The sequence below is a fragment of the Muntiacus reevesi genome, chromosome 20, assembly GCF_963930625.1.
Source record: "Muntiacus reevesi chromosome 20, mMunRee1.1, whole genome shotgun sequence".
In the NCBI taxonomy this organism is placed as follows: domain Eukaryota; kingdom Metazoa; phylum Chordata; class Mammalia; order Artiodactyla; family Cervidae; genus Muntiacus; species Muntiacus reevesi.
Window position 1 is genome coordinate 9306898 of NC_089268.1, and position 17218 is coordinate 9324115.

Sequence of the window (17218 nt, forward strand, 5' to 3'; positions counted from 1 at the left end):
TTGCTGGACCGAGCACTCCGGAGCTCGCCTTTTCTAAACCCCGCCTCGCCTTGCAACCTGATTCGGCCTCATCTGCTAAGCAACTGTTGACGTCACACGAGCACGGCGCGCTCTGAATGGAGGAGGTGTACTAGAGCGCCCCGCCCACTTCGCTGATGACCCCCGCAGGTTCCACCGCAGAGCGCGGTGAGCCAGGCTGCAAAGGGCCGGCGCTGGCGAGAGGGATGGACGGTTTTCAGGCGTGCTCACCCTGCAGCCTCCTTCTCCAGGCTCTGAGGCACTGCTGCTGCTGGCGCCTTGGAGGACGCTGCATCCCTGTCTGGCTCACTCTTGGGGGGGGGGGGGGGGGAGGGAGGAACAGGGGCCTGGAGAGGTGGAGAGAGCACCATGGGAACAGAAAACTTAAGGGAGAAGATGCCACGGTTCGGGCTGGGGATCACTGAGGATGCCGAAGGAGGGAAAGATCCAGCTTCCGAAAAGCGCGCTGCAAAGTTCACGGGCCACTTGGGCCATTGAAAACATGAGAAACCAGGGTACAAAACACCAATTTTATTATAAATATCAAGAAACTACAATGTATCTATGGGCCAGCATCCACCTGGGGTCGAACTGGAAAGAAGCCGACCTTCCCTTTCTGTGTATTCTAAATATTTCTCTTCATTGTCTGGGTGCTAGCCACAGCAATCCTGGCTCCAAACCCAGTTACACAAGGAGTTAGCACCCCTGTTTTCAACCCTGAAATCTCCATCACCAAGAGGGAGCCTGGAGAGCAGGTAACACTCATGGCAAAATTTCAGGCATCACCTAGGGGGTTACATTTCAGAAGCAGCTACCCATGATGCAGTAAGACCTCTGTTCTCAAACTCTCCACTATAGAGAGGAGGGAGGGAGGGAGACAGAGTCTGCGGGTCTGAGGAGTGTTTCATTCTGGAGCACCTGGCCCGCCAGGAGCCTGCACCATGGCCCAATAGCGTCCTTTATTCGTCATGAGCTGCCGGTGGGTTCCTGCCTCAATGATCGTGCCTCCTTCCAGAAAGAGGATGTGGTCAGCCTGCTCCACCGAACTGAGGCGCTGGGTGATGAACAGCACTGACCGGGAGCCCCGCTCAGGGCTTTCATAGAGCAGCTGCTCCACCTGAGGAAAGAGGCAGACTCTGTCAGAGCTGAGGACTCCTCCTGGCTCAGGAAGACACCTGTGTTTCCAGAGCTGGGATAGACCTTGCCTCAATCAATACCACCTCTGCCAATAACCCCAAAGAGAGTGAAGAGTCTCCTTCTGAGAGCTTCTCTGTCAAACTTATGATTCGTGAAGGGCTGTTTACATGAGGTGGCAACAGTGGAATAAAACTAGAGAGTCCTAGGGTGAAACCCAAAACAAAAGAGGGGAGGGTACTGGAAAGTCTCTCCACCCTAATAAAACTGAGTAAAGAGCGTGAGTATTCAAGTCAAGCAGACTTTAACTGGGGTCCAGGTTTAACACTGAGCAGGTAATTCCACCTCTCTTAGTGTCCATGTGCTCATCTGCTGAATGAGGATGACAACACCCAGCTCACAAGGACTCGTGATGAGTGAGCAAGAGAGTACATGTAAAGGGCAATCCAGCATGGCTGGCACATAGGAAAAGTTCAATTCACATTAACATTACAAGGATGGCCTTTTGCTCATGTTTGGCTTCACTGATTCAGGATTGTAGATCATCTCCTCTAACCAATTTTAGGCATCTTAGGCTTCCCTGATAGCTCAGTGGGTAAAGAATCCACCCACAATGCAGGAGACACAGGAGACTCGGATTCCATCCCTGGGTCGGGAAGATCGGGAAATGGCAACCCACTCCAGTATTCTTGCCTGGGAAATTCCATGGACAGAGGAGCCTGGCGGGCTACAGTCCAGGGGGTTGCAGAGTCAGATATGACTGAGCTCAGTCATATGGTTCTAGGCACTAGGGCACCTTGGAGACAAGCTTGTGGGAACTGAGAACTGCAAGGTCTGGTTTGGAAAATGTCCACATTGGTATAATGACAAAGGATGAGTGAAGGCAGGCAGCTTGGGTGGGAAATAGGCAATAAGAAGATGACTGTCTCACCAGGGATTGGCTATTTGCATCCAGGGCGCTGGTAGCATCATCCAGAATGAGTACGCGTGGTTTCCGGATCAGGGCTCGAGCCAAGGCCACTGCCTGTCGCTGACCCCCTGACAGCTGGCTCCCAGCCTCACCCACCTCTGCAGAGACAAGGGCCAAGGCGAGGGCTGGGTAAGCACACGTGCACCCATGTGTGCATTCCTGCATGCACACACAAGGACTGATGGATGCAGCAGGGCAAGAAAGGTTCTGGGAAGGTAAAGGAGTTCTGAGGATATGAGGATGAAAGAGACACCAGAACAGGATCTTACAACTTCAAACTGATGGAGGAGCTAAGGAATGGAGGCAAGAATAGAGGTTTCAGTGAAGGCAAAGATGTCTGGGGGTCGATGGGAGCAAGCACCTGTGTCGTAACCTTTAGGGAGCTCAGAGATAAAACCGTGGGCTCCGGACTCCACCGCAGCAGCCGTGATTTCCTCCATGGTCGGTTCCTGGACCAGGCCATAGGCAATATTTTCTTTAAAGCTTCTTCCAAACAGCAGAGGCTCTTGTCCCACAGCAGCCACCTAGGACAAAATACAATGCAGAGTCACAGAACGAGGAACACGGGAGTGTGGTCATCTAGAGACTGAAGGCTGAGCATCTCCATTGAGAGCCTGTCACAGTGACATGGCCTCTCTGCTGACCACACACCCACCTCCACACAAGGCCTCCTGACTTCCGCTCAGAGTGCTCGCGGAGAAGGCTCTCCTGACTTGAGGCTCCCTGCCCTCCCCCATGCCATCTTCTTGCTCACCTGTCTGTGCAGGTAGCGGTGCTCGTATTCGGGAAGGGGCGCCCCGTCCAGCAGCACCTGGCCCTCGGTGGGCTGGTACAGGTTCTGCAGCAGCGCAGCCACCGTGCTCTTCCCAGACCCATTGGGCCCCACCAGCGCCGTCACTTCCCCGGGACGAAGGGTAAAGGTCAGCCCCTGGAAGCCGGAGAACCAGACACTAAGAGACAGCCAGAGGCCCCTAACCTTAAGACCAGGTATCATCCACTCATTATGTTGTCTCGTCTATGTCTTCCCCCAGAGAAGAAAGGAGAAAAACGGGGGGAAATACAGCAACTCCTCCCCTCCTGCACACACAGACCCCTCCCCGTGGAGTAGAGATGAAAGATGAAACAAGGACAGAGGCAGAACTTAAGCACCAAGAGCCACATGATGGATCTCAGACACTGTGAGGGGGGAAGAAAAAATTATATTCAAAAGCACAGTTGGAAAGAAAAAGGAACTATGGAAGACTGGAGACACAGCCTCTGCTTCGGTGATGCCTTACAGGAGAACCTTCTCCCTAAGAGCATCCACTGCCATTCCCCTTGGAAATCTGGACTATTCTTGAGCTTGGGGCAGCTTTTTGTCTGTTTATGTATGGCTGTGCTGTGTCTTTACTGCTACGTGCAGACTTTCTCTAGACGCAAAAAGCAGGGGCTACTCTATTTGTGGTGTGTGGACTTCTCATTGCAGCGGTGTCTCTTGTTACAGATCACAGGCTCTAGGGCACACGGTCTTAGTTGCCCCACGGTGTGTATGATCCTCCCAGACCAGGGGTCAAACCCATGCCCCTAGCATTGGCAGATGGATTCTTAACCAGCGGACCACCCAGGGAAATCCCTGGGGCAGTTTTAGGGGACGAATGCTGCTCATCTTTGCCTCTGAAAGGTGAGGGAGGTTCTATCTATACCTGGTGCTAAGCAGGCTGAAGGCAGGAAGACCATTTAGGATGACCGAGTTGAGAGGGAGGCTGGAGGAACGGAGGGATCTGTAGGTTGTACCTGCAGCACGGGGGCATCCGGACGGTTTGGGTAGGCAAATGAGACATCCTGGAACTGGACGAGGCCACGCAACGTTAAGGAAGCCAATGATCCACTCTTTGGGCAGTTAGGGACTCGGTCCAGGTATTCAAATATTTTCTCTGAAGAGCCCACAGCCTTCTGCACCCTGGGATAGCTGGACAGCAGCACCTGGAGGGGAGGTATGAATAGTGAGGTGGGATGTGGGAGGGCCCCAGTCTGTTGCCAGGGTTACAGGATATGAGGAGCGCGAAGGAGGGGAGGGAAGTGACTTGGATGGTGGTAGCACTTGGGAAGGAAAAGCACTGGGGAGCGGCCACGGAGGGACCTCACCTGAACAGCTATGGTGAACTGGATCTCATACAGAATAAAGGTGACCAGGCGCCCACTGCTGACAGACCCACTTGTCACCAGCTGCCCACCAAAATACAGGATTCCCACCTTCAGCAGCATCCCTGAGAGCTGTGGAGGGACCACAGAGAACAAGGAGCTGAAGCAGGAAAGTCAAGAACCAGAATGGTTAATATCAAGGAGAGATAAAGTCCATTTGCACCAAGTAACACATGGGGCTCAACAGGGATTAAAGAATGAATCACAACATCCGGTGGTGTGATCACTCAGGTGCACAAGTCAACTACCATCATCACCATCACGAGGAACGCCTTGTTTGAGGAGCATTCTGCTCTTCACAAGAGGCTTTCATGAATCTAATGTCATCTAATATTCATATCAAGAATCTTACAAACAAGGTTATATCACTTTCATCTTTTACAATAAGAAAATAGTCTCAGAGAAGGTAAGTTAGTACTAACAGCCCATGGCTACAGTGCTAATAAGTGGTAGCATCAAGGCAGGAACTTCTGATTGCTGGTCTAATTCTCTGTCAATTACATCACAAGATGCCCCTCATCCTTGGCTTCTGCTAGTCCCTTTTCTCTCAAGAGTATATCTGCATAATCCCAGCATGAAGCAGCCCAACAAAAGCTACCTGCCATTCCCCACGCTGCCCCATGAGGCAAGGAAAAGTCTTGGGACTGAAGACACGGTGCTTTCCTACAAAGGGGGTCATGGAGAGTCTGTGCACCATGGGGAAAAGAAGCTGTGTAGCATGCCTAGAAAGAGGGAGGGGGTTCGGAGCACTAGGTCACCCAGCCTCTGGTTGCTAGGATACAGACACTGAACCCACCCCTGCCCAGTGAAGGAAGAGTGCGGAGCAGGGTCAGGGAAAAGGGAATGATGAAGAAACATTTCAGGGACCAGGGGATAGGCATTCACGCCCAGGTACTCACAGTGCTGGTCCAGTGGTCGACCGCGTAGGCCAGGGCCTCCTTCTGGCTGAGCACCATCATCTCATGCAGCTTCTGCCTGAACTTCTGGGCCTCGCCCTCTTCGTTGGCAAAGCTCCGAACTGTAGGCATGGCTGACAGCACCTCGATGGCCACCTGGCTGGACTTTGCCAGAGATTCTTGCATCTGCTCTGCCAGCACCTGTGGAGATATGAACCAGAGATACCATACGCGGTTGGCAAACCACGAGGGCTGTTAGGACCTGAATTATCCAGAGACTACAGCTGAGAGGCAGTAGAGGGTCAAGAGAGAAAAAGACACAGCTCGTACCACTCACCACCACCCCCCCATACCGAAGAGAAACAGTAAAGAGGGAAATGCTTCAGAAGGGCCATGGGGGTCATATTCCTGAGATCGGTGTCATATTCTTTTATTTTCTTTTATATTACAGTTTATTTGGGGGCTTCTGTGGTGGCTCAGTGGTAGAGAATCTACCTGCCAATTCAAGAGATATGAGTTTGATCCCTGGGTCGGGAAAATCCTCTGGAGAAGGAAATGGCAATCCACTTCAGTATTTTGCCTGGGAAACCTCATGGACAGAGGAGCCTGGTGGGCTACAGTGCAGGGCGGGAGTTGCAAAGAGTTGGACATGACTTAGCAACTAAACATGGAGAAGGAAATGGCAACCCACTGCATTACTCTGCCCCATGAGGCAAGGAAAAGTCTTGGGACTGAAGACATGGTGCTTTCCTCCTCATGGAGGAGCCTGGTAAGCTACAGTCCATGGGGTTGCAAAGAGTTGGACATGACTGAGTGACTTCACTTTCTTTCTTTCTAGCAACTAAACAACAATATAGCTGATTTACAATACTGTATTAGCTTCAGTAGTACAGCAAAATGTATTTATATGTATACATATATATATACATGAGTTCCCATGTGGCTCAGTGATAAAGAATCCCCCTGCCAATGCAAGAGATCTGGGTTCCATCCCTGGGTTGGGAAGATCCCCTGGAGAAGGAAATGGCAACCCAATATCTGTTCTTTTTCAGATTCTTTCTCTATATATCATTACAGAGTATTGAGTAGAGTTCCCTGTGCTATCCAGTCTGTCGTTACTGATTATCTATTTTATTAATATATATATAGTAGTGTCTATATGTTAATCCTAACCTCAGTGATCGTATTCTTAAAGACAGGTTGTGGGCAGACATTAGTAGACACAGACAACATGAAAACTGACCCTGAGCAACCCAAGAACGTAGACAAACAGACCCACAGAGGTGAGGAATCAGTGAAGGGGCCAGGAAAGAAACGTGACAGGAAGCAAGCCCACCACGTCTGGGCAGTAGGAGTCAGCATAGGTTGAGGCAACTCCCCAGACATACCTTGCGCCATTTCCCCAGCTTCTCAGGCAGAATGAAAAGCAGGGGCAGGGCGACCAGGGTGACCACAGTGAGGGGCGGGGACGCCCAGAGCATGAGCCCCAGGAGACACAGGCCCCGCATGAAGTACCACAGCAGCAGGCTGAGATCCGAGCTCAGAGACTCACTCACGGTGGACGTGTCATCTGTGACCCGAGATGTGATTTCACCTGTCAAGGGTTGGGGAGAAGAGGGTGGTGTGAATGAGGATCTCAGAGTGGGAGGGACAGGTGAGCCAGGGTGCCAGGGGAAGGGTTCTAAGAAGGCTGAGAAGACAAGGTCAGTGGTTAGGGAGACCTGGGACCTGGAACCTCAACACAAGGAGAAAGTGTTCCAGAGGAAAAGACTGGCTAAAGACCTTCCAGTTTAAAAAAAAAAAAAAAAATGATGCCCTTGTGAATTTCCTTTTCTCTGACAGATTTCTGTTCTCTAAGGACTTTTATATCCCAGGTACAGGGGCAGGAAAAACTTAAGCAAATCATCTAACATAGCTGGAGAGAAAGCTGCTGTTAGACAGCAGTCCAGGAAACTGTAGCAAGCACTGGGCTGGGAATCAAGAGAGGGGTTCTGCCTCCAAGTTCATCTCCATCCATACACATCTATGCAAGTGTCAGCGTTTGGGGGCAGGCCTCAGTTCCCTTCTCTGCGAAGCAAGGTGGTTGGACTTTGTGATCTCAAAATTTCACGGGTTTTTTTTTTTTTTAATTTTTAATTTTTATTTTTTATTTTTCAGTGGATTTTGTCATACAATTTCACGGTTTTAAATTCCAGTCATTTCTATCTAAACACACACAGAGGGATAAGTCTGTGAGGCTTGGATGGAAACACTAGGCTTTTCCTAAATAAAAGGAGTATGTTTTGCTCTTGAGGCATGTTTAGAATAAGACATGGCAATGTTTATGTGTGAGAGAAATCAAGATTACAAGTAAAAGAGGAGGTATGGGCTTCCCTGGTGGCTCGGATGGTAAAGAATCTCCCTGCAATGCAGGAGACCTGGGTACTATCTCTGAGTCGGGAAGATCCCCTGGAGAAGGGAATGACTACCCACTCCAGTATTCTAGCCTAGAGAATTCCATGGACAGAGAGCCTGGTGGACCACAGTCCATGAGGTCCCAAAGAGATGGACATAACTGAGAAACTAATAATTTAATACTTTATGGGTATATAAACAGTAAGTGAATGGATAGTGAAAAGAGTTTCATGAGAAACCTGTTTGGTTCTTTTGAAAAAACTCTGTCTCCTGGCGCAGGACAGCCTGAAACACCTCTCCCTGCAGGTGGCTGTGCATGCGGCCCATGGTGCTGTTGTAGATTCCATCCGCTGTGAACTCCAGCACTGCGCTACAGGGAGACAAGAGAAGGGGGGCCCGCTGTGGTCAGGAGGTCCCCCAGAAGCCCACCCTGGACGGCTGCCCCAACTTCCAACTCCCACTTTCTCCGAATCCCCTGTCCCCCAACCTTCCAACTTCAGTGCCCAGACCTGGCTATGGCGAGGACCGACATCAGAGTTACGTTCCGAGTGAAGGCAGTGCCTGTCTCATCCTGTACAATCCAGTCGGTGAGCCGGCCAGTGAAGAACGGAATGGCCATCTCCCCTGGGGAGGGGAAGAAATAGCAAGTCTAAGCAGGTCAACTCTCACCAGACCCTGGCCCACTGGCCTTTCACATTTATTCATTCTCCTGCAGAGCAGTGGCAGAAAGATACCATCTCCACCTACACGGGGCCCCACCAGACCTTTAGAGGTTTAATGAGGAAGCCTATCGGTCATAGGATGGGCTGCCCGGGAGAAGCCCTTGTCCTCGGTGGCCAGTGAAGGAACAACACGCAGGACCGCCCTGGAGTCCAGGACCTCTGACAATTACCCAGTCAGGACCTTCCCGCTCCACTGGGGTGATCAGGACCTGAGCTGGGCCCCCTTCCCCTCACCCACATTCCCGAGAACCCACACCAATCCATCTCACTGGCCATGCCCCTCGATTCCTACCCAGTTCTCCAGTCCCGTCCCCCTTCCCGTTGCACCCCCCTTACCCAAACAGGAGAGGAAGACGAGGGCCAGAATGAGCTGCACGTGGCTTTTCTCCGGACCCAGGAAGACTAGAAGCCGATTCACCGCCAGGCCAAAAGCCCCGCGAGTTCCTTGCACCCAGAGGCTCCCGATCTTATACCACAGGGTGGCCGCGGGCAGTGCCGCCCCGTAGCTGAGAGCGAAGGCGTCCAGGCGACTTCCCCAGTTCAGGGGCCCGGCGCTGTCCGCGTCCCCGGGGGCTGCCCAGGAGACCAGCTCTCGGAACAAGGCGAGTCCCGGCAGGGCCAAGCCCAGCGCCGCCGCCAGCGGCTCTAAGACAGCCAGCCACCCCGGGACTCGCGTGCTTTCCCTCCGGAAGCCCAGCGCGGCCCCGACGACGCCGCGGGCCCCCAGCCACAGCAGCGCCCAGCGGCTCAGACCGGCCACCCAGACCCGGAGCAGCGGCAGCGCAGGGGGCACCAGCCGCGACGCCACTCGGGGCAGCGCCGGCCGGAGCAGCATCCAGTCGGCGAGGAGCAGCAGCGCCGTCCCCAGCCACGCGACGGCGGCGCGCGGGAGGCGCGGACGGCCGCGGGGAGCGGGGGACCCCGGGCAGGCCATGGGCGCGCGCGGTCTCGGCTCTCGCCGTCCCCGACGGGGTGCTGTCGGAGTCCGAGCCCCGGGCTGGAGCCGGGACCGCCGCGGAGGGGCCGGGGAGGGGCCGGGGCGGGGCCTCGGAAAGTCCCGGGAGCCGGCCGAGCCCGCGGCGCTGCCCAGAAGCAGGCGGTTTAGGGGAAAGAGAAAACGAAAGCGGCCCGGCTTGCCAGGCCCGGCCCCTGAGGAGGCGGCCGGCCCAGAGCACCCAGGAGGAGCGCGCTGACCTCAGATCCGAGGCTGACCTCCTCCATCGCCCACCCGCGTCCCGCCTCGCGTGCCGCCGCCTCCTGCAGTGGCAGCGCTGCCCGGGACTTCTAGCCCCGGGTCTGCGGGCGGGGCTCCTGCGTCATCTGTCTCCGGGCAGATCCGCTGGCCCCGGTCTCCTGCGTCATGTGTCTCCGGGCAGACCCTCCCCGCGCAGGTTAGCGCCGGGCCACCCCGCGCGGCGGCGCGGAGTCGGGCGCCCCCTGGCGGGCGCAGCGCGGAGGCGGAGCCTCGGGCAGCGTGCGGCGCGCGGTCCCAGGTCGGAAACCAGAGCCCGGAGCGGCGAGCCTCGCGGAGCCGGGATGCTGCGGTCCGGAGCCCCCACCGGGGATTTGCCCCGGGCAGGAGAAGTCCACACCGGGGTAATGAGTCTGGAGTGTCAGCGGAGGGACGGAGGGACGGGCGGACCCTGGAAGCGCCACAGGGTGAACTCGGAGACTCGCAAGAGGGAGGAGACCGCTTGCAGTGGCCAGGGCGCGCATCCCAAAAGGAACACGGGCGTCTCCGTACAGAAGCGGGGTGCTCGGGGGTCCGCCAAGGGGCTGGGCGCGGGGGGCCGGCGGGGAAGGGGTGCTTGGGCTCCGAGCTGGAAGCGTTGAGGGGAAGCTGCTCTAGAGCGCTTTCGCTTTCACTCTGAACTAGAGACAAGGGCTGCTTAAATGAAGCGGGGGAGCTGGGGAAGGTGCGCAGAAATGAGGACACGGTGCCCCGAGTGGACAGGACGGCACTTGGGAACGTGTGGGCGCTGACCGGGAAGGAACGCGCCCCACAGACCTTTGATGGGCTCGCTCCGGGGAACTCACGGTCCCGCCACTGATAACGCGGGTTCCCTGTGAACTGGCGCTGCCAGTGCCAGCCTGGTCCAGGAAGGCAGCTACTTGGCCCGGGTGCAGCGTGCTCCCCTCCCCGTGTCTTCCGCACCCACCTCCACAACCTGCTGGAGGACTTTTGCCCAGGCTGGGCCCCCGGGGGCTGGTGGCAGCCCTTGGCTGGCTGGCTTCTGCTCTCAAGTGACCGCCACTGCTTTCAGCTTCGGGCAGCCTGTAATAACGGAGTAACCTCTCGGGTGAGGTTACCGCTGATCTCTGGTCCGCTCTTCACGATGAATCAATGTGTCAAAATGAGCACTGCGGCCAATAGCCCCGGAGGCCAGAGCGACTTATGAAGCCCTGAGGAATATAGCCGTGAAACTATTCATAAAGTAGAAGCTCTTCCCCTCACCGCCAGATGAACAGTGGAAAGTACGAAGTACAAGTCAGACCAAACCCTGAGAGCTGGACGGGGGTTTAGTCCTGCGTGATCTTGGGCAAGTCACTTGCCTTCTGTGTGATGCAGTTTCTTCCTTTGTAGGATCTTTAAAGTTAAATGTGGCTTTATTCTCCTTCACTCTTCCTTAATTCTGTTCTTGACTTGGAAAAGGCAGCTAAAACTCCCCAATCAAATCCTTTCTTGGTACAGATCTCTTCCCCTGGCTATTTACTCTTTTAAAGAAAAAAAAAATTATTTTTTAGCCACACCACATGACATGTGGGATCTTAGTTCCTTGACCAGGAATCAAACCCATCCCCCCTGCAAAGGACATGCAGTCTTAACCACTGGACCACCAGGGAAGTCCCCTGACTGTTTACCTCTTGATCAGAAATCCTTAAAGGAGACCTTTATTTTAAACTGTCCCATGTGTTTCTTGATACTTTCCTCCTTCCTTGACACGTGGCCATGGTAACCACTGACCTCTGAGCTGTTTTCCCTTGCTCAGTAAACTGATTAAGGGGAGGGTGGGGTGGACGGTTCTGGGCTAATAGAAAGGCTTGAGCTTGTTCCCCAAGGTCACGGTCACTTGCTCTGTGACAAGATCTGCAGCGCATCTGTGCACACAGCAAGCGCATGCAGAGGTCATTCATTTGTGGGGCTGCGTCACCAGGGCCTGGAAGTGCCTCCCGAGCCCTTCACTCAGAGGGAGCACTTATGCCCCTGGGAGCTTCACACACACCCACCCACCCCACCCCCCCACCTTTTACAGCAGAAGGAATTTTAGGGATGCCATTCTTTCTGTGTGATACCCCCGGCCAGACTCTGACATTCCCTTGCAGCCAGGAAAGACAATAGACAAAATGGAAACCAAAAAAAAAAATCCCATCCTGGGAGTCGACTCTGGCCTAAATTACCAGATAACCTTGAGCCAGTCGCCTCCCCTCTCTGAGAGTGTTTCCTTATCTAACGTGAAGGGGTCAAGGCTCTTCCCTCTCTGACGTTCTATCCTGTCTCTCTGCAGACAACCATCATGGCAGTAGAGTTTGATGGGGGCGTCGTGGTGGGATCGGATTCCCGGGTGTCTGCAGGGTGAGTGCTGGTGACCCTGTGTACTTCTGGAAGGAAGCTCATGGCACCCAATGCACATTTTTAGTCATTCATAAAGAGACTGGCAAACTGAAGCTCTGGAGAAACTGAGTGAACCTTTCAGAAAGGCCACTATAATAAGATATTGGGGGGGGGGGGTGGTCTCTGAACTCCAGGGGAGAATCTGGGGCCTGAATGCTAACGTGGCCTGTCCCAGGGGGTCATCGAATTGGGTCTGAAAAGAGTTGAGGAAATAGTTTTCAGAGGCCTTCCTTCCATCTGCGTTTAAAGATAGAAACGATGGTTCTGCTGAGCAGATATCCTGGTTTCTGATCCATTGTGTGAACTAAGTTTGTCTTTCTCCCTTTTGGCCAGTTTCCCCACATACAAGAAAAGTGTACAGGATTAGATCAACATCACTTACTTTATGTGCCATAGAACACATAGCTTCCTCAAGACGGTTAATAACAGAAAAATTAGTAAGGGGAAGATTATTCTTAATTTAATGTAGTATTTTTGTTTTATTATAAAATTTAAGTCTGATTTTGATCTTTACTTGCAGTGTTTCATTTGTCTGAGACAGTGTTTTCCTTCCTGCTTTAATCCAGGCATTAAATTTCATGTACTCTGAAGCCATTCTATTGTCAAAAGAACCTCAGAAATTTTAGCAACTCGCTGTAGGATCCTGCAATCCCATTCCTGGGCATCTATCCAGGCAAAACTGTAATTCAAAAAGATGCCTGCACCCTTCTGTTCGTAGCAGTGCACATGTTCTTTATCTGTTGCTCTGTTGGTGGACATTTAGGCTGCTTCTGTGTCCTGGCTATTGCAAATAGTGCTGCAGTGAACACTGGGGTGCATGTATCTTTTTGAATTATGGTTCTCTCCAGATGTATGCCCAGGAGTGGGATTTCTGGGTGATATGGTAGTTCTATGTTTAGATTTTTAAGGAACCTCCATGCTGTTCTCCATCGTGACTGCACCAGTTTACATTCCTATCAACAATAACAGGGTTCCCTTCTCTCCATAGCTTCACCAGCATTTATTGTTTGTAGATTTTTTTTTATGATGGCCATTCTGACCAGTGTGAGGTGATACTTCATTGTAGGTTTTATTTTTATGAACAAAAACACAAACGGACTCACAGACATAGAGAACAGACCTGTGGTTGCAAAGGTGGGGGAAAGGAGAAGGATTGGGAGTCTGGGATTGGCAGGTGCAAACTGCTATATACAGAATGGATAAAGCATTTCTCTAATAATTAGTGGCTGAGTATCTTTTCCTGTGCTCTTTGGCCATCTGAATGTCTTCTTTGGAGGAATGTCTATTTAGATCTTGTACCCATTTTTGATTGGATTATTTGTTTTTTTATATTCAGCTGAATGAGCTGTTTGTATATTTTGGAAATTAATCCCTTGTTGGTTGCTTCATTTGCAAAAATTTTCTCTCACTCTGAAGATTGTCTTTATACTAAATTTAAAAAAAAAGGAGTGGACATCTTTATATAATTCACTTTGCCATACACCTGAAAGTAACACAACAGTGTAAATCAACTATACTCCAATAAAAAATTTTAAAGATATGATATATATGTATATTATGTGTGTGTATGTATAGAGAGATATATCACAATGGGCTATTACTCAGTCCTAAAAAAGAATGAAATAATGCCATTTGTAGCAGTGTGATGGACCTGGAGATGATCAAATTAGGCATAGTCAGAAATAGGAAGACATATACCGTATGATATCACTTATATGTGGAATCTAAAATACGACAAATGAACATAGCTGCACTACAGAAACAGACTCACAGACAGAGAACGACCTGTGCTGGGCGAGGTGGGGGCGGGGAGAAGGGTTGGGAGTCGGGGATCGGCAGATGCAGTTGTATACAGATGGGATAAACAAGATCCTACCATATAGCACAGGGAACTCATTCAAACTCCTGTGATAAGCCATAATGGAAAAGAATATGGAAAAAAAAGAGTATATATGTATAACTGAATCACTTTGCTGTACAGTAGAAATTAACACTGCAAATCAGCTATACTTAAATTATTTTTTTTCTGAAAAATTGGCAACTCTGACGCTGATGACTTTGCACTCCTTGCTGACAGAGAGGCGGTGGTGAACCGAGTGTTTGACAAGCTCTCCCCCCTGCACCAGCGCATCTACTGCGCTCTCTCCGGCTCGGCTGCTGACGCTCAGGCCATAGCGGACATGGCCGCCTACCAACTGGAGCTCCACGGGTATGAAACGGTGGGGTCCCCAGTCCAGGTCGCCTGGAGCGCCGCAACGCAGTGAACGCCAGCACCGTGTCCTATTCCAGGGGCGCTACCTCGGAATAGGAAAACGTCTTGCTTAGCCTTCAGCTTTCATTTCTCTTTGAACTGGCACTTGAATCCCTCAAAGCTGGTTTCTGCATCTGTAAAGCAGAGATAACTAATAGCACCTCCCCTACCTCACCAGATAGTTATTTCCAAAACCAAAAAATATGAGTAAAAGTGATTTGAACACTGCAAATCACTCTCCTAATATCAATAGTGAGGAAGAAGATGAGGAAACAGCCCTCCATGGTATCAGGTGGTGACCATGTGGGAGCCAAGGTCACGGGGCGGAAGTGACACTTATCTGCTAAACCCATGTGGGCAAGGCTCTGGCAGCCAGGAGACTTTTGTCACTGGGGACCGGGGGGCTGGGGGGACAGAATAAAGGAGGGAGAACAATTAACAATTGAAAGCTTCTTCCTAGTGGGTAATGTGAGACTCTGGCTCCCCTGCACCAGTGGGAGGGGAGCTGGAGTCTGAATCCTTGCAGTTAGTTTTTAGGGGTCACCTGGCAGAGATGAGGGTGATGGTCTAGGAGGGTGGACCTCCAGGAAAGCGTATCACCATCTATTCCTAACCCTTCAGGATGGAGCTGGAGGAACCCCCGCTTGTTCTGGCTGCTGCGAACGTGGTGAGGAACATCACCTATAAATATCGAGAGGACCTGTCCGCGCATCTCATGGTAGCTGGCTGGGACCAGCGCGAAGGGGGCCAGGTGAGTTTCTCGCAATGTCCCCCCTTCCTCGGAGTTCCCCTCTCCCCCAGAGAGGGGGATGGAGGTCATATGGCATTCCAGCCTCGAGTTCCAAAGACACCGCCCCTGAAAGCATAGGAAGGTCTCAAAAGAGAAGGGTGTGAGGTGCTGGGGCTTTGCTGCAGGGCGTGGAGACCACCTGCCCGTCTCAGGGCTGAGCAGAGGATGCAGGCTCCCGGAGTCTGAGCGGAGGGTGCCTCCCCAGGTGTACGGGACCTTGAGCGGGATGCTGATTCGACAGCCCTTCGCCATTGGCGGCTCTGGCAGCTCCTACATCTACGGTTACGTGGATGCAGCCTATAAACCAGGCATGTCCCCGGAGGAGTGCAGACGCTTCACCACAAACGGTAATACACAGGTGGGAGGCATCTGGGGCAGGGGTTACACGTGGTAAGGACGTCGAGCATGGGGACAAGAAAGACATGGATGCCCATCTGATGAAATGTCCAAATGGGACGCCTTTGAGAGTGATGGGGCAAAGGCTGAACTAGATGGGCTTTCAGGACAAAGCGCAGATGGTCAAGAGTCCGCCTGCAATGCAGGAGACTTGGGTTCGATCCCTAGGTTGGAAAGATCCCCTGGAGAAGGGAATGGCTACCCACTCCAGTATTCTTGGCTGGAGAATTCCATGGACAGAGGAGCCTGGCGGGCTAGAGTCCATGGGGTTTCAAAGAGTCGGACACAACTGAGGAACTAATGGACTTCAGGACAAAAGGCATAACCCAAGACTGTTCTGTGCACACCAAAGGAAGATCTAGGGTGACCACAGGAAACCAGTTGTGCGCTTGGGCCAGCCCATAAGAGCCAATTGTTACATATTCAAGGATTTGGGAGCGCTTGCCTATCTACTTGTTACAAAATCAATCATGGTGGGAGTGTTGAGACCATGAAGGTTGCATGAAGACCTTTGTATTTTTTTAAGTTGGTTGACCACCCCTAAATACGCATCTCTAGGAGATGTGTTCTGAAGTCTGCATGTAGTAGTAGGCATATGGACAGAAGGGAAGGGAAACCATTTTAAAAAAATAGTTATTTATCTGGCTGCATGGGGCCTTAGTTGCAGCATGCTGGATCTAGTTGCTTTACCAGGACTGGATCCCAGGCCCCCTGCAGTGGACGCGCAGGGTCTTAGCCCCAGACCACCAGGGAGGTCCCACGGGACGCAACTTCTGCAGCCAAGCCGTTCTCACTTCCTCTCTCCACCCGGCACCCTCCGCAGCTATCGCCCTGGCCATGAACCGAGACGGCTCCAGCGGGGGCGTCATCTACCTGGTCACCATCACAGGCGCTGGGGTGGACCATCGCGTCATCCTGGGTGACGAGCTGCCAAAATTCCATGACGAGTGAATCTCCTTCCTCGGACTCTCCTTCTTTATTTTGTAATAAACTTTCTGGAACCAGAAGCTGGTATGGTCCATGTGCACTCAGAGAGGTGAAGCTTGGGAAGGGGGCTGCTGCCCACCCAAATGCTAGTGTATCTTTTGTATTCTTTTGTCCCCACCTCTAAAACATCTTTCCCAGAGGAGGGGTGGAGGATCAGATGAGAGTCAGGTGTATGTGACAGATCTCAGGTAGCCAAGACAGTTACACGTCTGAGCATTAGCTAGGAGCCAGCTCGCATGGAAAAGGATTCCTCTCATAACGTGTTCATTCACATTAGAGGCCAAAACATGATAAATACTTAAATATTTGGGGAGGGGGGACTCGTGAATTTCAAAGAATAGTAACAATAACCCAAAAAGTGAAATTTATTGAACTGAGCATTGGCTACATGCCTATAAACGTTTTATCTCTTAGAACCCAAACCAAAAGACTTTGGGTATGAACTACAACTATTGACAATTCTATGTAAGAATAGATGGAAGGTTAGTAAGAGTAAGTCATGGCAATTCAAAAGTGGAGATGTGGGATTTTGTTTACCAAATGCCCTTCCTCTACTACTGACATGAAATCTGTTCCCTCAAGACTCATATACCATCTCCTTCCTGAAATCTGCAATAATTAGCCCAACCCAACATTTAACACTTAGGACGTTGTTTGATGTTTGAATAACTGTATTATTCAACAGGCTGAGCTCTGGACCTATCTTTGCCAGGCATTTCCTGAGTGACAGGACAAACTACTCCCCTTCTCTGAGCCCTTGTTTTCTCTTCTGTCAGATGGGGTGTTGAGTGACTTCTGAGATGCTTTATAGCTTTAGTCAATGCCTTTTCACACACAAGTGAGCAGTTAAGAGGTATATTTAACAG

General features: G+C 51.8%; 2 protein-coding genes across 2 annotated transcripts; one reads left to right on the forward strand and one right to left on the reverse strand.

Moving 5' to 3' along the window:
- Window positions 1-534: 534 nt before the first annotated feature.
- Window positions 535-9531, reverse strand: TAP1 (transporter 1, ATP binding cassette subfamily B member). Its single transcript, XM_065912552.1, has 11 exons — window positions 8652-9531; window positions 8103-8217; window positions 7833-7963; window positions 6588-6793; window positions 5203-5400; window positions 4247-4375; window positions 3896-4084; window positions 2877-3050; window positions 2484-2646; window positions 2084-2220; window positions 535-1135 (listed from the first exon to the last, which is right to left on the reverse strand). The coding sequence occupies exons 1-11, from the start codon at window positions 9247-9249 to the stop codon at window positions 923-925; spliced, it is 2253 nt and encodes a 750-aa protein (XP_065768624.1). The 5' UTR covers window positions 9250-9531; the 3' UTR covers window positions 535-922.
- A 116-nt stretch (window positions 9532-9647) lies between these two features.
- On the forward strand, window positions 9648-16372 carry PSMB9 (proteasome 20S subunit beta 9). The gene is made up of 6 exons (XM_065912553.1): window positions 9648-9911; window positions 11822-11889; window positions 14006-14137; window positions 14801-14930; window positions 15175-15316; window positions 16189-16372. The coding sequence occupies exons 1-6, from the start codon at window positions 9852-9854 to the stop codon at window positions 16314-16316; spliced, it is 660 nt and encodes a 219-aa protein (XP_065768625.1). The 5' UTR covers window positions 9648-9851; the 3' UTR covers window positions 16317-16372.
- Window positions 16373-17218: the final 846 nt, after the last annotated feature.

Coding starts and splice junctions, on each gene's coding strand:
- PSMB9 (XM_065912553.1), top strand. CDS start 9,852: ATGCTGCGGTCCGGAGCCCCCACCGGGGATTTGCCCCGGGCAGGAGAA. Junction 9,912..11,821: donor CAGGAGAAGTCCACACCGGG/GTAATGAGTCTG, acceptor GTCTCTCTGCAG/ACAACCATCATGGCAGTAGA. Junction 11,890..14,005: donor GATTCCCGGGTGTCTGCAGG/GTGAGTGCTGGT, acceptor CCTTGCTGACAG/AGAGGCGGTGGTGAACCGAG.
- TAP1 (XM_065912552.1), bottom strand. CDS start 9,249: ATGGCCTGCCCGGGGTCCCCCGCTCCCCGCGGCCGTCCGCGCCTCCCG. Junction 5,401..6,587: donor AGCTGGGGAAATGGCGCAAG/GTATGTCTGGGG, acceptor ATATCTCCACAG/GTGCTGGCAGAGCAGATGCA. Junction 3,051..3,895: donor CGGATGCCCCCGTGCTGCAG/GTACAACCTACA, acceptor TCCGGCTTCCAG/GGGCTGACCTTTACCCTTCG.